General features: G+C 38.4%; 1 protein-coding gene across 15 annotated transcripts in view; it reads left to right on the top strand.

Annotated features, from left to right (window-relative positions):
- The window catches only part of CDK17 (cyclin dependent kinase 17), a 166,764-nt gene that overhangs the window by 72,125 nt on the left and 73,283 nt on the right, over positions 1 to 21,356 (top strand). For all 15 annotated transcript variants that reach the window (XR_012476257.1, XR_012476255.1, XR_012476256.1 and 12 more), the window contains 2 exons: positions 6,969 to 7,133; positions 11,538 to 11,671. Coding sequence is in view for 3 of the 15 variants with exons in the window: in XM_074226624.1 (XP_074082725.1) it covers positions 6,969 to 7,133; positions 11,538 to 11,671 (299 nt within the window). In the remaining 12 variants the exon portion in view is untranslated. The remainder of the gene's footprint in view (positions 1 to 6,968; positions 7,134 to 11,537; positions 11,672 to 21,356) is intronic.

Below are 21,356 nucleotides of genomic sequence, written 5' to 3'. Positions count from 1 at the left end.
TTATTCAAACATGTGGTTTGGATATGGCTAATTATTTAATTAAGTAAACATTTATTATATGATGAGTTTTACACAAATTTCTCATGTAGCTTGCTGAGTCACAAAGAATTAAAATATGGGGGTGGCTAGGTGGTGCAGTGGATAGAGCACTGGCTCTGGAGTCAAGAGGACCTGAGTTCAAATCCGGCCTCAGACACTTAATAATTACCTATCTGTGTGGCCTTGGACAAGCCACTTAACCCCATTTGCCTTGCAAAAACCTAAAAAAAAGAATTAAAATATGGTATTCATTTATTAAATGAATTCATTAAAAACAATTTTTTTAATTTAAAAATATTTCAGAAAATTTAAACCAAAAATTATGGTGGAAACTCAAGTCTCTCTGAGCACTTTCATTCAGAATCTCTCTTGTTTTTAAGCATCACATATTTAGAAAATTTTGGATGATTTGATGATGATGATGTGGAAGGTCCAGTTTTCTTTTATTGTGATGTACGCAGAGAACATTTTCCACATTCAGCACACACACCTAAGCTATCATTAGAAGCAAGGACATAAGAAGGAAAGAGCTCTGAACTTTGAAGGCAAAAAATCCAAGTTTGAGTCACAGATATATAAGCTTGGGCAAATTACTGCATTCAGTGACTTAGTTTCTTCCTTGGTAAAATGGCAGTAATGTTTTTTAGATTCTTTATAAAGCTATTTTGAGGGTCAAATATGTGAATGTGAAGGATTAACACACACACACACACACACACACACACACACACAAATCGCCCATTAAACATTTTGAGAATTTGCTCCTTCTAATACCAAAAAACCCAGATGGCATTTGGGTATTGCTGGTATAGATGGATTAAGAAATGTAGAATAAAGTTTGAGAATCCTTCTCCCTGTCTGCAGCCTTTGTGCTGCAACCACTGAGGCTTAACAGGACCAGATCTTAAGATCCACAGTTTGGATTAGCTTTTAGATCTTTAGATCTTTCCTGAAGAAATGGAAATAAAATTAATCTGAACATGTCCAAAAGTTTTTATTATTACTATCAGTCATCCATTGCTTTCTCACTGTGCCCCACCATTCTTCCTCAGAAAACAAAAACAAACCACATACCCTAAATTAAAAATAGCTTTTGTGTGTAAGACAGGCAGAGCATAGCCTCATAGCCGTTTCAAGCTGAATCGTATTTTACAGCTCATTTTTAACTCAACCTTCTCATTATATAGAAGAGAAACTGAAACTTTCCAGGTTGTAGGGTTGTGTCTACTTGAATTCAACCCTTTGGGCGGGGCAGGACTGATGGTAAAGCCCCTCCTATAAAGAAAGGATGAATTCAATATATACAATAGAATCAGCTGAAGGGAACTTGATTTCCTTGGCCTTGCATAATTGTTGGAAAGGGGTTTGTTTGTTTGTTTTTAGTTTTTTCCCAATACTGGTGTGTGTATAGGAGGGTGAAGGGGAAAGAGGGAGAGGGTAGCAAAAAGAGAAGAAAAGAAAAAAGGATTTATTGAATGCTCATTGAAAGAGGCAGAAGGAAGGTCAAAAGGAAATTTTGATAAGCTATGTGACTTTGTAACAACACAGACAAGTTGTATATGAGAGAATCCCAGAGTTTCATATACTTTTCTTATGTTCTTCATATATGTTAAGACTCATTTTGCCCACACACAGGTAAATGTATAATGTTATAGTGGCAGAAAGTTCTGTTCTTCATGGCCCACTTTCAGGTCATATTTGTTTTGATGAAGGTTCATAGTTTCCTGTGGACAGTATAGTTCAGATAAATAGAATTTTAAAGCCATGTTACTTAATGCAAACAACTGTCTCATTCCACCACATCCATGAGGCTAATGACTGGGACCTCTATGGCCAGGTTTTGTGATGACAAAAGGATTGCATCTCTTATCACACTCTTTTTACTGTAGATGTTGAACCGACTACCTTCAGACAGTAAAGAACACATTCAACTCTGCTATTCAGACCTAGAAATGGAAGAGAATAACATTAATCATTTGTTTTAGTCTACTATAAGAATATAGACTCAGGGACTAGAATAAAATGTGAAAATTAGACATTAATAATAATTATACTCCTTATTTGATTTTTCTTCTATTTTTTGGTTTCTTTATATACAAAGCAATATACTACTCTGGAAATTATTATTTAAGATTTTATTATGTTTATTTTGTGAAGAAAAGTGTAGAATAGTAGAGTCAATCAATAATATCTGTGTTTGTATCATTCCTCAGGCATTATCGATTGTCTTACCCTTGGCGAGGCAGTTATCTCTGGAATCCAGGTTTCATTATCTGTGAAATGGGAAAATAGAACTCCTCAAAAAGATTTTTCTATGACATTTCAACCACAAAATATCCAAAGCAAAACTTTTACCTAAATCTTTTTCTTATGATGCTACCCCTTTTACCAACTTTTTTATTTCTAATGGAAGGCCACCACCATCCTTTCCATCTCTCTGGTTCCTCTTCTTGATATTTTCATTGACTCATCCTTTTTTTTTTACCCCATCTCTCCATGCCAGTTGTCCCACCTCCACAGCTCTTGCCTCTGACCACTCTTCACATAAGGGCCAGTTTAGTCAGGCTACCATCAGTTCCTTCTGAGAGTTTTGCAGTGGTCTGTTAAGGGGTCTCCCTGCCTCATATTCCTCCTACTCCAGTCTAACCTCCACATTCATAAAAAAGTGTTCCTATTTTTTTTTAGACTTTTGCAAGCAAATGGGGTTAAGTGGCTTGCCCAAGGCCACACAGCTAGGTAATTATTAAGTTTCTGAGACCAGATTTGAACCCAGGTACTCCTGACTCCAGGGCCGGTGCTTTGTCCACTGTGCCACTAGCTGCCCCATAATTTTCCTATTTTTCAGATTGGACCATGTCACTGCTCAATAAATTCCATTGGCTCCTGTTGCCTCTAGAATTTAAAAAAAATGACCCAACAAATTCTTTTGTTTAATTTTAAAATCCTTAAGCTTCAACCTTCTTTTAATGAAATCTTTTCTGATACCCTCAACTGCTCATTCTCTGTCTCTAAAACAACTTTTGTTGGTTTTTAGTCACTTTTACTTTTGTCTTGGCTCTCTCTGTGACCCCTTCTGGGGTTTTCTTAGTAAAGATACTGGAGTGGTTTGCCATTTTCCTTCTCCAGCTCATTTTACTGAAGAGGAAATGGAGACAGATAGGGTGGAATGACTTGCCCAGGGTTGCATAGCTAATAAGTGTCTAGACCAAGTCACTACTTTTTTTTTTTTTTTTTTAGAATTTTACAAGGCAGTGGGGTTGTGACTTGCCCAAGGCCACACAGCTAGGTAATTATTAAGTGTCTGAGGCCGAATTTGAACTCAGGTACTCCAGACTCCAGGGCAGGTGCTCTGTCCACTGTGCTACCTAGCCGCCCCCAAGTCACTACTTTGTATTTATTTATATTCTTTTCCTATTTATTCCATATAAGTAGATTTCAGTTTTCTCCCCCACAATCCCTCTCCTTTTCTTAATTTTCCTATTACTTATCCTTCCAGTCACCAGTCCCTCAACCTCTGTATCAGTCTCACCTTTGCATACCCCCACAGCCCCATAGCAGGTTCTATTGAGTCTTCCTTTGTAATATCTTTTTTTTTACGCCTTCTTTCTCCTCTGACCCTGCCAGTGGCCTGATCATTTTATGCTATCTCCTCATCTAATTTGTTAGATTGATCTTCCTAAAGTTTTGGTCTGATCATGGCACCACTGATTCCCCATTCTCTTTAAGATTAGATATTTTCTCTGATTACCCCCATATCTGGAATGCTCTCTTTCCTTACTGCTGCTTCCTATATTCCCGACTTTTCTTAAAGTCTCAGCTAAAATCTCATTTTCTGTCCCTTCTTTGTACTCCCCCTCCCCCAAAAAGCTTTTCCCATGGTCAGCTGAGAAATATATTCCTTTCTATTCTAATTCAGTATTCTCTGGAGCCCTACTACATTTAACTTTTCTAAATTTCTGTTCATCTCCTTAATTTGTTGATTTTATGCTTACATTGGTCTTATGGAAGTAAATAGAGATTCTTTGCCTTTTTTTAAGGTTTTTGCAAGGCAAATTGGGTTAAGTGACTTGCCCAAGCCCACACAGGTAATTATTAAGTGTCTGAGGCTGGATTTGAACTCAGGTACTCCTGATTCCAGGGCCAGTGCTCTATCCACTGTGCCACTTTAGCCGCCCCGATTCCTTGCTATTATGGTTTTACTGCCTTATTTCCTCCTGCAACTCAAATAATTCATCTTGAAAAAAAATTTAGTGCCATTTGATGCATATGTTAAGTATTAGTACAGACAATGAGGTAATACTATCTTTTAACAATATGTAGTTTTCCTGATTATCTTTTTCAATTAAATTTTTGCTTTTGCTTTGCTACTCCTGCCTTTTTTTATTTAAGCTGAAGCATAATAAATTCTGTTTTAGCCCTTTGTTTTAACTCTGTGAGTCTTTCTGTTTCAAGTTTGTTTTCTGTAAACAGGTTCTTGTTGCATTCTGGTTTCTATACTATTCTGCTATCCTTTTTTCTGTTTAATGGGTGAGTTAATGCCTTTCACATTTCACTGCTTTTGATTGCTTACTCTACATTTTCCTACCTCCTGTTCTCAAAAAACCTTTCTTGATCTCTTAATGCTAGTGCCTTTCCCCTGGGATTACCAGCTTTCCATGTATTTATTGTGTATATCCTCAGTTGTTTGCACAGAATCTCCCCCATTGGTTTGTAAACTCCTTGAGAGTAGGGACTGAATTTTTTTTTCTTTGTATACCCAGCACTTAACCTGGTGCCTAGCACTCAGAAGGAGCTTGATAAATAATGCTTGCTGACTTCACTTGTATCCGTGTGTTTGTCTGTGTGTGTGTGTGTGTGTGTGTGTGTGTGTGTGTGTGTGTGTGTGTGTGTTTGCCATCTTCTTTATTAGAATTAAAGCTTCCTAAGAATAAAGATTATGTCATTTGAGTTATTCATATCCCCATGTCCCTAGCTTTGGGCCCGACACCCAGGCATCAAATAATTGTTCTTTGATTGGTCAGTTGTTGGGAGGATCAAATAAGGTAATCAACACAATCAGTGGAAAGCTGGATTTGGAACCAGTGAGGCTCAGAAACTCCCTTGGCTATGCCTCCCTTTACCTCTCTGGACCTCGGTTTCCTCCTCTGCAAAATGAGGGTGATAGTTGTGCCTACCTTACAGGGTCAAATGAGATGACAGAATGTAAAGCACTTTGCAGACCTTAAAATACTTAGAAATGCTCCCCTGCTCTTGTAACAATTAATGTTATTACATTACATAGATACTGCCAGAGGGGATCATCAGGCTGGGAGCGTCAGGTGCCACCTCTGCTTCCATTCTCCCTGAGGCATCTTGTTGGTCTGGCCAGACAAAACTCATCTTCTATGGTTCCAGGCTGTTCATTTTACCCATACATTTAGGCATGTTTTTGAGAGTGAAATGAAGGGGGTCAGGGATTTGAATCCTGACCTCCCAGACTTTGTTGCTGACCAGCTGCTCTCCTCCTTCAGTGAGTCATCCTGAGCCTTAGTACTTTGACATTGCATTTTCCTTTGAGGAAATTACCTTTCTTGACTATAAAAAAACAGATAAATTTTGAGAAGCAAGTGTTGAAAATACTTCTCATTTGTTGGCTGAATCTTAGACTAGAAATAGGGATTTCTCTTCCTCATACCTTCTATTTATTAAAATATTTAATTAAAATTAAAAACATATCTTTTATTATTTCCTGGGCATCCTTGTTTGAGTCTGCCACCCTTTGACAACCACATAGAGCTACCGTTTCTATTGACTTAGTTCTCGAAGTCCTGCCCAAGCCCACCTCTGACCTGAGTTGACCAGAGACTGAGCAGCTCTGATCAGAGTCCACAAACTAATTTTAAACTTAATTATAATTTTGATTTCCTTGGACTATTCTTTACATTTGTCACTAGCATTGCTAAACCAAAAGCTGTCTTTAATGGAATCAACTAAGAATATTCCTTGGTATCTATGTATCTGCACATTTGTTTTTTACCATGACTGAAATAAAATGACCAAAAAATGAGATTTTAAAAGTATTCACCCACAATCCATAGTGCTACTAGGCTACCATTGTAATTATTATTGTTGTTATCTTTGTCAATGTGGTTGATATTGTCAGTGCTGTTATTTCAAGCTGGCTCCTTAAAATGCCTTGTTGGTCATGAACTGGTATATATTTGGCTCCATTAAACATGTAATCATGAAGGCCTCACTACTGGTTGGCCAAAGTTCTATAATTTTATTTTTTTAATACAAAGGTTTTGGGCATTCACAACAATCAAAAACCTTTGGTTTGTATCCAGTAACTGTGGTCTTGCATTGTTGTCTAGTTTCCAAGACAAGATACACACATCTTCTTCCAGACTCTTGCTCTAGCTCCTTTAGTGTTAATTCAGCCTAGCCTCACCAGGTAGCACCAAGTGGTAGTCATAACAACTCCCATTTCTAGAATGCTTTCATAAAGTTCACAGAATGCTTTCTTCATGTTAATCCTTTGGGTAGATAATTCACAAATGTGTATTGGTTAATTTTGAAATAAAAAAATACATAGGATTTTTTTTAAGAAAAATTTAATTAAGGCAGCCTTAAATTTTAAAATGGAAATAAAACTTCCCTGGGAAGATTTAATAAGCTGGTTATCCAATTTTCCTGAATAACTTGACCAAGAAATAGACAATTAAGTTAACAAGAATCATTCTCAGAAATTGTAACTTGGAAGTCAGCATTTAGGTGTTCATTATGGAGACTGAAAAAAAATAAGTTATTTATAGAGATTTGCTTAGTAACTTTCTTTATTTTTTTTGTTTTGTTTTGTTGTTTGTTTGTTCACTTATTCGATTCCTCTGCGGTGTTCCTGGATCTTGGGATGTGCATGGAATGCCATTTGTGGCCCCCGGGGATGATAGAGCCCATTGTGAAGAATGGCAGGCCTCCAGCGTCCCACAGCATGCACTCCTTCCTCCACCAGTACACGGGCTCTTTCAAGAAGCCCCCACTGCGGAGACCACACAGTGTGATAGGGGGCAGTCTCGGCTCCTTCATGGCAATGCCCAGAAATGGAAGCAGACTTGGTAATTGATTGTGGCTCTTTTATTCTTACTTTGCGGTCTACCCTTAATGCAGCTCCACTGGTTGATTCAACAGAACTCGTCAAGCAGAACAAGGCAGCAGATGAGCTCCTTTCCCAGCCCATTGCAGGGGGCCAGCAGGAAGTTAGGCTGAGGCCAGATGGGCCGGCCCTGATGGGTCCAGGAGCCACTGGACTGCAGAAGAAGGCAGGATGCATCCCCTTTAAGAGGCACTCCCAGCAGAATGCTGTGCAGGCCAGGTCACCTTGAAATCATCCCCCTTTTATCACTGGATAGTGTCATGTCCCAGGACTTTAGTTACCCATGACTCCATGGGCCTGGCTACTCCTTTCAATGGCCCGGAGTCTTCTGAGCCCAGCCTGGCTGACTTTCCAGTTTCCTAGGATTTATCAGAACTGGTGCTCTGAGGGCATAGACATGGGGGCCTCCCAATATCTGCTCTGGGACATTGGAGGAGAACTTTGGTGGGAGATAAACAGAAGGCCTAGGGATTGCAAGAACACATCCTTGAAAGATTTCCACCAAATAGTTCCTCTTTTTTAATAGCTTTATCCATTTAAAGGGCTAAAATTAGTTATTGGAAACTATTGATATGTGGATTGATTTCTTAAGAATAAGTATTCACATTGAATATGTGAGTTTTGGTTACTGAGTTCAAAGTAAGCTTTGGAAATTCATTACTGGGATTAAGATAACCATAGGAACAACTGTAAGAGAGATTGGGTGTTTCATTTATAATTCGTAGTGTTCATTTACAAAATCAGTTTTCTACATTTTGGAATGTTGGCTAGTTAAAAAAAAAAACTCCACAAGTATTTAAAGCAATGATCAGAAACCAAAGATCTACCAGTTGGTATAAAAAGGTTGAAAGATTTTTAAAAAGCTCCATCTTAATTTTTTGATCATACTTTTATATAGTCTCATATTTTTATATATTGTACATATACACATTTTATATATTTACATTCTAAATATATTAATGTGTGTATAATTTAACTTTTTAGCCATTAGTATTTATGAGTAAACTTTAGGATCAGAAGCTGATTTTTTTTGTTATTATTAGACTATTAAACTTGGCTGTAGGCCATTTTTCATTCTTTTTATGTTTAATGTTTCTTGTAACTCTAAATAGAAACAAATCTAATTAATAAAGGTAGCTATAAGTTTGTAAAATTGTAGATTTTGCCACTCATTCTTATCAGCGTAATTTTAAAGAATAATTGCATAAATTTGTTTTAAGGTCAGATGCTTCTGGCTAGGAAAAGTTGGCAGTTGAAGCTATCTATCAGCTTCTAATCTATAACATTTAGTTTTGAGAGGTTTTTAATGTCAGGTTGCAGTTTCTGTCTAATAATGATTTTTTTTGCTTTTTATAGAAATTATTTTCTTTTGTGAATTTTTTTTCATGTGACCAGTGATTGCCTTGTTGTAGAAGGCTCCTGGTGAGGATTCACATCTCCAACTCTTCTCCAGCTTAGCAACTCAGAGAATTATCTGGGGCCCTCATTGGGAGAGAGGGTCAGCAGTGATCTTGCCCAGATAACACATTTCCTTGGGTTCAGAATTGGATATCTTTCCATTTTGTTTATCCATCCTTTTTTTCCCCACAGGATATATATATATTAAAAAATTCCAGGATGCTAAGATGATCTCCTAATGAAACTTTCTTTGATTAAAAGTGTGTTTTCAAATTGCATAAGATATTTTATTATCTTGCTTGAGATTTGGATTCACATTTTCTAGGAAAAAAAGAAATGGATTTATATTGCTAAATGCAAAGTTAGCTAATGTAAAAATTAAAAGATGTTTGGACAAATTTAGAGAAAGGAGTTTAATGAAAACATTTGATGTGAAAAATGGGAAAAGGATCAAAGAAAAGACATAAACATGCATTACCATACCATGTACAAATTAGGAGAACTACAATATTTAAAATTTTATTTCATTTTTTATTGGTTGCACCTTTGTTTTCTGAATAAATTCCTTCACTTTTATTTTTTCCTTTTTTAGAAAGATTTAATTTATATTGAATTTTACAATTTTTCCCCCAATCTTGCTTCCTTCCCCCCACACCCCACCGAAATTTCCTTCACTTTTAATACGTTATCTCTACTGTAGAGAAAAGCATGGTAAGTGTTGGATGAGGTGTAAAGTTTAGATTAAATGGGATTTCTGCCCAAATGTGCTTTACTGACACCTCATGAAATGGGACACATATAACAGGTGACTATAGTGCGTGCTAGGAGTGTTAAGGAAATGAGGACAGAATATACTCTGAGGGTCCTCAAAGTCAAAAATGGGAAATGCCAGGGAAATCTTCATTTAGCTTCTAAAGGTGGATAAGAATTAAATGAAGAAGGAAAAAAGAGGGTATTTAGGCATAGTAGGCAGAGAGCAAAGGCTTGGAATAGAAACATTAAAGGAAAATTCAAGATCTAATTTGACTAGAACATATAGCCCATGAAAAGTTGTACGAAATTTGAAAATAGATTGACATTGTTTTGTGTAGATCCTTGAATAGGAGGCAAGGTATAGTGACTAGGTAATAGGGAGCTAAGGATAATATTTGAGCAAAGCAGCACCATGACCAGATCCATGTATAAGAAAGGATAAGTATGAAAGTGCTCTGAGAGATGAATTTGAAGAGGGATTGAGTGAATATAAGAAGGATTATTAGGAGATTATGACAGTGATTGAAGCAGGTAATAATGGAGGGGAAAGTAATAACATTCAGCAAGCATTTTAAATATTCATTGATTCATATATATATATATGTAAATAGATGTACACACATTTGCTTTTTAAAAAAATTTTTAAAGTGTATTTTTATGGTTATCTAGCTGACTTCAGTAAATAGAAATAAGCAGATCTTTTCCTATGAAGTTACAATTTTCTCATTTCTTCAGTGATCCAAAGTTGTGAATTACCAAATTTGTTTTGCTTAATTACATATTAGAGCATAGTGACTTTTTAAAAAAATTATTTAAAGCAGGGTGATTTAAGTGATTTGCCCAAGGTGACACAGCTAAGCAGTTATTAAGTGTCTGAGGCCAGATTTGAACTCAGGTCTTCCTGACTCTGGGATCAGTGCTCTATCTAGCTGCCCAGAACAATTTTAAAAATTGAATGTATTTATGATTTTTTATTCTTGAGTCATGTGCTTCTTAACTGGAATTAATAAATATTTGTTATTGGGTCACTAACATGTATATTCCTACTTTATTTTTTTTTTCTGAGCAATGATCTGTGAAAATAAAACTTGGTGACCACTATTGTGGAGGTAGAAGTGTATTTTTGTCTTTTATTTGGGAAAACCCTTGTGAAACAGTTAAAAGCACTTGAGATGTTCCACATATCTCTCATATCTTCTTTTGTAAAGAATAAAAACATCTACTTATTAACAGCATTAATTAGAGCTAATTTTTTTAAAATAAATGTAAACAGAACTTTTAGAAATATAGGACTATGTGTTGAAGTGACAAGGTTGGAAATTTGAAAGTCCTTATATTGAGATGATAATTGGTGTCCAGGTTGCAACAGAGTAAACCTTCCAAGAGCAAAGAGGGGGGAGGGCAGAGGCTAGAACTTTGAGGCCTGCATGGTTATGGTTCAGGAAGTCAGTCCAAGGAATGAAAGGATCTGAAAGAGAAGCCAGAGGGTTTTAAGGGAGCTTGAGTTGTCAGTAGAGCCACATACAGTCAAGAATTGGGGTTGAAGAGGGCTGAGAATGCACCACGGAGCTGGTCAGAGTGTGCAGGAGTGACCTTAAAGACAGGTGGAGGGAGTGGGGAGAACGCTGCTGGTGGAGAGCAGTTAAAGGTAAGAAGGGTCTGCAGGTGGAGATGACATCAGTAGGGCTGGCATTGAAAAGAACAAGAGCAGCAAAGTAGGTTTCTTCAGGTCCCTGATGTAGTCAGGATTGAATTTAAACTAATCTAAATCTAGGCTGGTGAGAATTCATTCCTTGTTTCAGCTATTGAAGTTAAATCAGAAGAGAATTAATATGTGCAAGGGTGGGAGAAGTGTGCAGTTTTTTTTTTTTTATTTTCCATAATGTTGAGGGAAGGAGTTCATTACTTTTTAAACATTTATCTAACATTTTTTCCAATGTAAAAAGAATACTCTAGAAATTATCCTTTGTAAAACCTGCATTTTAGACCCTCATACCACTAAACTTTTAATTAGAATTATGTTGAGAAATAATGTTTTAGTATTCAGCTAATGAAGTACCTATTTAATTCTTGAAATTAAAAAAGTCATTGCTTAATTTTTGTAAATTAACTGAAAATAAATTATAATTTTACTAGTAATGATTAAAAGCATATTGCATGAGAGCTTTAATCCATCTTCTAAGGAGAATAATGTGCTTTCTTTTTTTTGGCTCAGATATTGTTCATGAAAATTTAAAAATGGGATCAGATGGTGAAAGTGACCAAGCTTCAGGAACTTCATCAGATGAAGTCCAGTCTCCCACAGGCGTTTGTCTCAGAAACCGGATACACAGACGAATCTCTATGGAGGTAATGCTTCTTCATTTTTTACACACACACACATATATATATCAAATAATGTCTATGGAGTCATTCTCAAGCCAATATATTTACATGATTGAAAAAACTAGAGTCCTAGGTTGTTTATATGTTTGTGTGTTTTTGGTAAATCTTTTTCAAGTTTGTAGCCTAGTAAATATGAGTCACCTAACTATAGAGAAGGGGAAAATTGCCTTTTGTTGATCATCCCCTGAAAATCCAAGCTACTCTTCATAAGAACTGGAAACATTTGGATACAGATAGAACATTTGTCTTGGCTACATTCTTTGAAGATTCCACCTCATTTCCACTAATTTGTTGTGGGTTGTGTATGGGACTGAGTTTTAAATGACCATAATAAGGGTGTTTGACTCTTATTTCACTCTTTATTTAAACAGCTATTCTAAGACAAAACAAAAGAACAATTATGTACTTCATAAATGGAGACTAATGTAGTATCTTGACTTACTATCAAATACCAATCTGCATTGCACATAGAGCATTTGTGTGTTTCTCCATCCAAAATAACAAGATATTTATGTTCTTAATTAGATTTTTATTGTAACTATTCAAGGGTGGTTGGTATAAACAGAGAATATCCTTTTACATTTATCTTTAGGCCAAACTCTAGCATAGGTTATTTTTGGGTTTTGGTTTTTAAAAAACTGCAAAAAAGATAGACTCAGTGCTTTTGCAGAAACAAGTGCTTATGTTTGATATGCCAGTCCTTTTCCTTGCCCCTATCCCTTATCTACCACAATAGGTGAGGAATTTACTTCTTTGCTGGAAAAATTGAATCTATTCAACATTAATTCTCTCTATTGCACTTCTCAAAATCCCTTGACCTCTGTCTCAGATTATGAGATGTCTCTATTCCATGTAGAGGCTAGCCCTCCCCACACGTGCTTCTTGATCCATCTCCTCCTGAATTCTTCCTCTGATTGCTTCAGCGGTCTTTAGTTTCTTCCCGCTCCTCCCTTATTGTTTTAAGATGTGCCCAAGTATCCCTCACCTCCTGAGAACTCCCGATGTTTCTTTCCTCTGTCTCTCATCCATACTCTTAGAAAAAGGCGTTTGTACTCTTTCTCTTCTCTTACTCCTCACTTCTTTGCAGCCTGATTTCTGGCTTCATCACTCCGTTGGAATTGTTCTTGCCAAAGTTACCAGAGATGCCTTCATTTCCTGGTCTTCTGTTCTTTCCTTCATCCTTACTCTTCTTGACTGCTCTGCTGAATTTGTCACTGTCAATCACTCTCTTCCAGAATTCATTCTCCTGTCTCCTTAGCTAGTTCATCATGCATTTCTCTTATTATCTTTGATTTGGAGCTTTTTTTATATGATTAGGGATGGTTTGCAATCTTGCACTTCTTCATACTTGTTGGAGAATGACTGGGTATTTGTGATAGATAGTTCCCTATATATCTTGGATTTCAGACATTTCATCAGAGATGCTCCCTCATACTCCCATTTGATGTTTCTTTCCTTATTTTTTATACATTTATTTTGTTCATACAAAAGCTTAATTTTTTTTAATAATAGAAATTGTCTATTTTGGCTTTTGTGATCTTCTCTTTTCCTTTTTTGTTTATGAATTCTCCAGCAATCATTGGTCTAGAAAAGGAATACTCCAGTCTGTCATACATTCTTAACCATTGCCTAGAGTATGAACAGCAAATATTGGAGCCAGCCATTATTGTGTCCAGTACTTTTCCCTGTTTCCCCATAAGAATTATGGGGTTTATCCTCCGTTATTTTTGTTAGATGATTCCATTTGTTTTCCACAGTCCTCAATTTTAAGGTTTTTATTTGAGCTTTGTGCCCTCAGCACATTTGAACTCTCATCCTTCTATAAGAATTGCAACAGAACTAGATTTTTTTTCCTCCATCCATAATAGAAATCATAAATATGATCAGTGGATCATAGAACTTAAAAGGAGGTTCACTATTCCCTGTGCCTTCCTTTTATGAGAAAATTGTAGAACAGAAAGATAAGTTTGTGTTTTACTCAAATCATGCAGTGACAAACCCCAAATAACTAGGCTTCCAGCCCCATGACCTAGAGTTCAGTGTTTTTCTGTTATGTGTGTGTGTGTATTCGAGTCTGAGATTGCTTTTCTAGTAAAATCTTGGGTTTTCCCCCTCTATAATTACTTGTTTCTTATCTATAGAGATCATCAGAGGCATTATTCTTTTCATTGTTTGTACTTATGTCTGCTCTTCACCAAGAGTAACATGTTTAATTCAGATACTCTCACTAAAAATGCTGAAACTTTTAATGTAAAATTGGCCATTTGATCCTGGTGAAAATTTTTTTAAAAAGCTAACTATATTCTTAAAATCTTTCCAAATGAATGTAGGAAATGATGAATTTATTCAACATGATTCTAGATTAATCTATAAAGATCTCATTCTAATGAATGAGTTGGTGGTTCTTTTTATGTAAGTTGTTTTTATAAGAGTCTCTTGAAGCAGCAGGTTTCTCCCCATTTCACAATGTAGAGAAGTTGTGATCTGACTTGGGCTACCTAAGTTTAGTAGTGTTACATAAGTAGAAACAATGTATGAATGGCAAGATTGGCGTTTGACTACCTACAAGTCAGACCTTCTTTCCTGGCATCCTTCAACTTACACAGTAAGCTTTTGTTTGAAAAGACATCCTGATTTTTTAAGTTTTGCTAAAACAATGAAAAATCCTGATTTAGCTTTCTAACTGGAGATCAAGTTGTTGATTTTGGCTTCTATTGTACAAGTACCCATTAGCTTTCTTTTCCTTGAAGTTTAGTCAGTAATAAATTGTCTTCTCTATTGGAAAATTTGATATGTTACCTCTTAGGAGTGTCCTAGATAGACTCTTAAAGCATTGAGCATCCCATCAGATTATGTTATTAAGTACAAGGCAGAATTTGCAGTTCTGTGTTCTATTCTTTTTTGTTCTTTTTAAAGGCAGTGGGGTTAAGTGGCTTGCCCAAGGCCACACAGCTAGGTAATTATTGAGTGTCTGAGGTCAGATTTAAACCCAGGTGCTCCTGACTCCAAGGCCGGTGCTCTATTCACTGCACCACCTAGCTGCCCCCTGTGTTCTCTTCTTGATCTGTAGCTGTTTGAGTTGGAGCAAATGAATGAAAAACCTCTCCTTGTATTCTTATTTCTAAAAGAAGAGAAGCATTTCTTGTATTTTAAGTTTAAGATGTCTTAAAACCACTTTGAGTTTTCAAAGCTGTACACTGTATGCAGAGATTTAGTTACAACATTGTCCTTACTAGAAATATGCAAGAAGGAGAATTTACTTTAGAATAATCCTCACATGAATGTGGTTTAGTTAACAAAAATAAGCTTCATTCAGGATGACAGGAGCTTGAATCTTTTCTTAGACACTTACTAGCCATATGACCCTGGCCTATTCTTATTTAATTTCTTCATTTGTAAAATGTAGATAATAATAGGGTTTATTATGAGAATCCAAAAGCTTTTTGCAAACTTTAATGCAGAGATTTCATTTATTTGTTTAACTTACTTATTTATTATTATTATTATTATTATTGATATTAAGAGATAAATCCTTAAGATGTATATACCTCTATTTGTTTTTGTCATATATTACTGAAATATGTCCACCCTCCCTGTACTGGTTAGAATTTTCACTGCTTGAGTCTTATTCATCAGATCTTATCTAGAAAGAACTTCAGACTCCCCAAAGTCTAGCAAATACTTGAATGGAAATCCTCTTTCCACCATTTCAAGTCTTTGCTTGATGATTTTCATTTGGGGGAGGACCCCACACTTTCTAAGGCCACCGTTTCTTTTTTAGACTCATGATTAACATGTAGCCACATTTGCTATTCTTCAACTGATGATTGCTAGTTCTGGCCTTTGAAGCAAGGGAGCAAATCTTAATTCAACTCTTCCACATCACAGTCTTTCAGTATTTGTAGATGGCCTGCCCTGTGTTTTCTCTTCCTCTAGGGGAAATGTATCCAGTTCCTTTAACCATATTCAGTCCTGTAGCATGATCATTCTAGTCTATCTCCTGTTCCATTACTCTGAACCACAACATTTTTATATGGAAAAAAAATGTTATACTTAGCATTTCCTCAAAAACAATTGTCACTTAACCATTTCATAAAACAAAGTATGTTATTTTTATTAACTAATATCCAAAAGAATTTATATGTGTTCTAAATTATAAACCAGAGCTTCCAAGAGGGCAGACCATTTAAAGTTCTTTTGATCTGATATTGTTAGCCTTGATCTGTAATGAAATAATGAGCAAGATTAATGAACAACTTATAAAAGATATTAGAATAATTATGTTTTGTTAATATTAGGTCACTTCAGATTGTCAAGTGCATACCTTTTTTCCCACTAATTCCTTAAATTGATACTAGCACTATTACTAATGAAGATTCAGCAGAGAAGAGGCAGATCGAGAATTTGTTACTTCTCAGTGATATTGCAGATGTATTGCTCTAACTTACAAACTACTTTTAAAATTACTTCTGACCCTGTTTTCTCCCTTAGAAATCTTTGAAAGTACATTTCTGTGAAAACCTAATAAACTATATTTAAAGACATAGAGAAACCTGGCAATGAATTTGAGGGTAATTGTCCTGGCAAATACATATTTTAAGAATGAAATTCTAATTCTTATTGACAACAGTGTTCTTAAGTTGTTGGAAGGGTGTTTATTCCTCTGCACTTTTAGGCACAAGTCACTGGGCTTGTAAATAGTGACAGCACCTTTGTTTTCTGGGAGGCCCCAGTCTGAAGGGAGGCTGCAGCCTGGGTTCCAATAAATAAGATTCCAATTTAGATATCAGGGGAGAGAATATTCAGAGTCTTCTAGGAAAATTTGAGCAGGCAGACATTTTCTGTTGATGGTGGTAGCTAAGTATTTTCTTGAAGGATGGTCAGGTTTTCTTCAGATAGGGAGGGGAATGTGTAGTGCATTTAAGACATGGGAATGACTTAAGTCATTCACTGAAGCCTGAGATGATTGGATGGGGAATTGAAGGTAAATGAAAATAGTACATGAATGGAGTGAGAGAGGATAGGGAAGAGTAGCCTTGTGCAGTATGTGGGATGAGCTATTCCTAGGATAGCTGAGAGGGGAGAAGATGAAGGGGGAATCAGAGAAGTTAGGTGATTGGCCTAAGGGTCCCACAGGGTGTGGAAGAGATTGGTCTTCAAAAATACTTTTCAAAGAATTTAATCTCCCTATCTCCTCCAGGCAGGAAGTGCTAGGCTACTTGTGGGCCACATCCCTCTGTGATCTCCCTGGAGCTCTGACCTATTCCAGTTCAGCCCACTTGAGGCAGCCTCTATCTGGGCTGGGCCCCTGCACCTGAAGTCATGGTCTGGCCTTAGCCCCACATCCATAGAGGGCTCCTGGGCAGGTACCAGCAGGATTCACAGCCCAACCCATGGACTTCACCTCCAGTCCCATTTCCAGTAACCTGTAAAAACTGGACTGAGAAGCCTGGGTGCCTGGAGAGTGGTCCTACCCTTCACTGTTAGGAAGAGGGAGAAAAATCTGTGATGAAGGGGTGGGAGGGGACTGTCCCGTATTTTTGAGAGTGGAGATGCCTGTAGGAAAGGGGTTTACAATGTGGAAGGCCAGCTGACCAAGACTGGACGCACTGTCTGGCAAGTCACCCACCACCAGGGACGTCAGCCCCATTTCACTGAGGTCCAGAATCACACAGATTGCAGTTAACAGAGGCAGGATTTGAACCCTGATCCTCTGGCTCCAGTGCCTTTTTCACTGAACCAGTTCAGTCGGGTAGACCTGAGTTCAGATCCTAAGAGAGTCTGTGTGACTCTTTAAGGCATCTAGGTAGTTCTCTCACTCCAGATTTGCACTGATAAAGAAAATTTCTTCATTGGAAACTCCCTACAGCCAAAAGAATTACAACTTCAGGCAAGCAAGCACAGAGGCATTCTTTTTCAAATTATGTAGAAGTGCATTTATTAATATAATCTATGACAATGAGTCTGGCATTGTGCACAGTGCCAGGAAGACAAGTAAACAAAGAATGAAACAGTCCCTACTCTCTAGGAACCTTTATCTAAAGGGAGAGATGGGAAGTGTCTGCATAAAACTATATACAGGGCAGAATTCTGCAATGAAGAAATGTGCCTGGATACAAAGGCGTTAAACTGGAAGGACTTTGGGGTGACAGAGGATATTAACCACTGGAGGATCAGAAAAGGCCCCAAAGATGAGGCTTGAGTTGCTTCTTAAAGGAAGAGGTTGGGATTGTTGAGGTAGAGGTTAGCAGAGAGCATTCCAGGCCTGGGGGGGTGGACCACGCCAAAGGAGGAGACTGGCGATTTGGTGTGGGCTCTCCCAGTGTGTAGGCTCTCCCATGAGTCTCCAAAGAGTCAGGAGCTAGGTTGTGTAGGATCAAAGAGCTCAACAGAAGAGTTTTATTGGATCTTTGAGGTGATAGAGGACCCTGTGACTGAGGGGAGTCCTGGAGTGACCTGGTCAGCAGTGTGTAGGATTGACTGAAGTGGGAGAGACTTAAATGGAGCAGACTGACCAGGAGGCTCAGCAAGGGGGGGGGGGGGGGGGGGCTGAGCTGAGGAGCAGGAGGTGAGAGGTTAGAAGGATGGTGATGCCTTCACCAGAAAAGGGGGAAAAGATAGTGAGCTGAGTTCAGAGCTTGAGAGATCTCTGGAATGTTTAAACTGCTTAAAATGACTTATGCTTAGGGCTTGGACATGGCTGGGCACATTCTGACATTTTTTTTTTTTTTTTGTAAGGCAAAGGGGGTTAAGTGGCTTGCCCAAGGCCACACAGCTAGGTAATTTTTAAGTGTCTGAGACTGGATTTGAACCCAGGTACTCCTGACTCCAGGGCTGGTGCTTTATCCACTGTGCCACCTAGCCGCCCCCCTGGGCACATTCTTATATACAGATACAGGTGTTTCAAAGACCTTTCTACACAGACTCATTGGGAACCATTACTGCTGGGCAATAGGGATGTGAAGGATTTGGAGCAAAGAGGGACCTGTTTGGATATGGGCATTGGAAAGATTGTTTTAGCCATTTTAGAATGGTAGGGACAAAAATAGGAGTCAGAAAACAGTTGCATCTTAAATTTAAAGCTGGGAGGGACCAGTTCCCCATAACACCTCCCTCCCTCCCCATTTTACAATTAGAAAGCCACAGTTTGGAGAAGTCAAGGGACTCATTCTGTGTCACACATTCAGGGGAAACATAACCCAAATTTGAGTCTATGTCCACTTTTCTTTCTGATGAGACCAGTTTAAAGGTTGGTTTAATTATCTAGATGACAGAGCAGTAAGGACTTGATCTAGGGTCCTGACAATTAATTAGTAAAATTGGACAATACAGCAGATGTGAGAAGAGATTTTTGAGCCTGGGTTACTGGGAAGATGATGCACCCACATATTCAGGAAAGTTGGATGTACATAGTGGTTGGTGTTCAGGAAGAGAACATGTTCATTTTGTGGGGCTGGTCAGACATGGAGTCATGGATGTCTAGTGCACTGTAGGAAATGTGAGAGGAGGTCTCAGGGCAAAAATTGGAACTTGAGTCAGATGGAAGATTAATGGGAATAGAGATTCTAATGGACACCACTGTGGGAGGGGTTGAGATTACAGCATGGATTGAGAAGAAAAAGTCCTGAGGAAAGAGTGTCCTGGAGCCAGAGGGTCTCAAGAGAGCCATTGGTCATTAGAAGGAGACAGAGAATGAAGGAAATGCTTCTTCCCTCTCTGCTCTGAAGGAGCCGACGTCCTGCCAACATCCAGAGAGGACAAGTGGCTCCATGACCATGCACAGAATGGAGTGTAGCAGGGATTAGCACAGTGTCACAGGGAAAGGAGCACATTGCAAGGGGAGGGGAGAGACCAGGCCAAGGTGATTGAGTGAGGGCTCATAGGCTTAAGGAAGATCATTTGGACATTTGTGTGGAAAATAGCCTGGAGTTCGAAGAAACCTGAGGCAACCTGGAGACTAGTTAGGAGGATTTTACAGTCATTGAGACAAGAGATGATACAGGCCTGAGCCAAGATGGATCTGAGCTTTGTATGAGAAGAGAGAAGCAGTCAAGGGCAGCCAGGTGGCGCAGTGGATAGAGCACCAGCCCTGGGGTCAGGAGGACCTGAGTTCAAATCCAGCCTCAGACACCTAATAATGGCCTAGCTGTGTGACCTTGGACAAGCCACTTAAGCCCCCAAAAGAAAGAGAAACAGTTGGAATCAAGAGATGGGAGAGAAACCTGAATTCACAAGGAGGGGTGGAGGGTTGTCAGCCTTGACAGAAACAGTTTGAGAAGAAGCCAGATTGCAGGGTGGGAAGGACAGAGATCTGATGGCAGGGGGCTAGGCTAGGAAGGGGTGGTGAGAAAAGAGACATTCTGGGAAGTGGAAGAGCTCTGGGATGGTCTCTCGAGACAGGCACAGGGTCCTTGGGATCACTCTCTTTCAACAAACAAGGCACTGGTGGGGGGGTTTGTGAGAGCTTCCCTGCCCCCAAGTTATTGTAGAGTCTAACAGACATTGAATGCGTTCTGTACTGCTGTTGAAAAGGATTGCCTCTAAGAAGTTCAGAGGGAAAAGGTCCCTTCTGACTGAAGCAGCTGATCTTACCAGGTAGAAGTTCTTCCAATGATGGCGCTAAAGCTGGAGGAAGGCAGTGGGCAAAAACATGGATGGGTTCGTGTAAAGTCTTTTTGACCAACCCATGAAGTATGTGTAGGGAATAATAGAAGATCAGAGGGGCTGGCAGTAGGGAGTCCTTGAAAACTGATGAGCAAGACGGTTATCAGCAGAAGCTGGTGGTGCATCACCTGGCAAGCCCTGCCTAAAAGACTTGAGATTTCTAGGAGTAGACAGTCTTGTGACTACCTCTGCCATTCCTAGTGAGTTCACACCTGAAACCCATCCTTCACTATAACTGGGGATCCCTGGCAGAGGCTGTCACTTGGATTCCCTAGTGATCAAGGAAGGACAGAGAAGAAAAACTGTGGAGTGATCAAAGAAGAACAGAGAAGAAAAGCTGTGGGTCTATGGTGAGTGACCCTGCAGACAACAATTTTATTAAATTGTACCCAGACTGTGGGAGTTTGAGGAAAGGAGTGGGTGATGCAGAAACCAAAATTGTGTTCCTCCTAGAAATTTGGTAGTGATGGCAAGGAGAGAGGACACTAGTTTAGCTGAGGAGGAAGAATATTGGGGCAAAGCAAGTTGTTTTGGTGGAAGTATAAAATGAAATATTGTGTAGTGACCTCAATCCAAGCTTTCTTTTCGAGGGGCAGGGGCAACGGTGCACATGTTTATTTGCTTTACAAAAAAGGCACTTCCAATGACAGGGTAAACCTGGAGTTTGAGAAGACTATCTTGGAGCCAAAACTCGCAGTAGGCATTTTTCTCCTCTTTAGTCAGGGAAGTAATTAAATAACCTTGTATTCATGGAATTCAGTTCTTGGATTACCAAAATGGTTGTAGACTATTCCTGCCAAAATACCAATTTGTTGTGAAGTATTTTCAGTGGCGTTCCTTGGGCTTGTCTGAACTATTTTTATCTCCCCTCCCTATTTAAAAAAACCCCAACAGATCTGAAATATTGTTGAAAATATTTTGGCTTTGCCTATCTCCAAATTTTGTTTTCCAAAGGGCATTTTGACTGTTGTCTGTGGTACATTAA

This window comes from Macrotis lagotis, chromosome 2, assembly GCF_037893015.1.
Source record: "Macrotis lagotis isolate mMagLag1 chromosome 2, bilby.v1.9.chrom.fasta, whole genome shotgun sequence".
NCBI lineage: Eukaryota > Metazoa > Chordata > Mammalia > Peramelemorphia > Peramelidae > Macrotis > Macrotis lagotis.
Note: the sequence above shows the minus strand (reverse complement) of the source record. Positions and strands in the feature narration are given on the sequence as shown.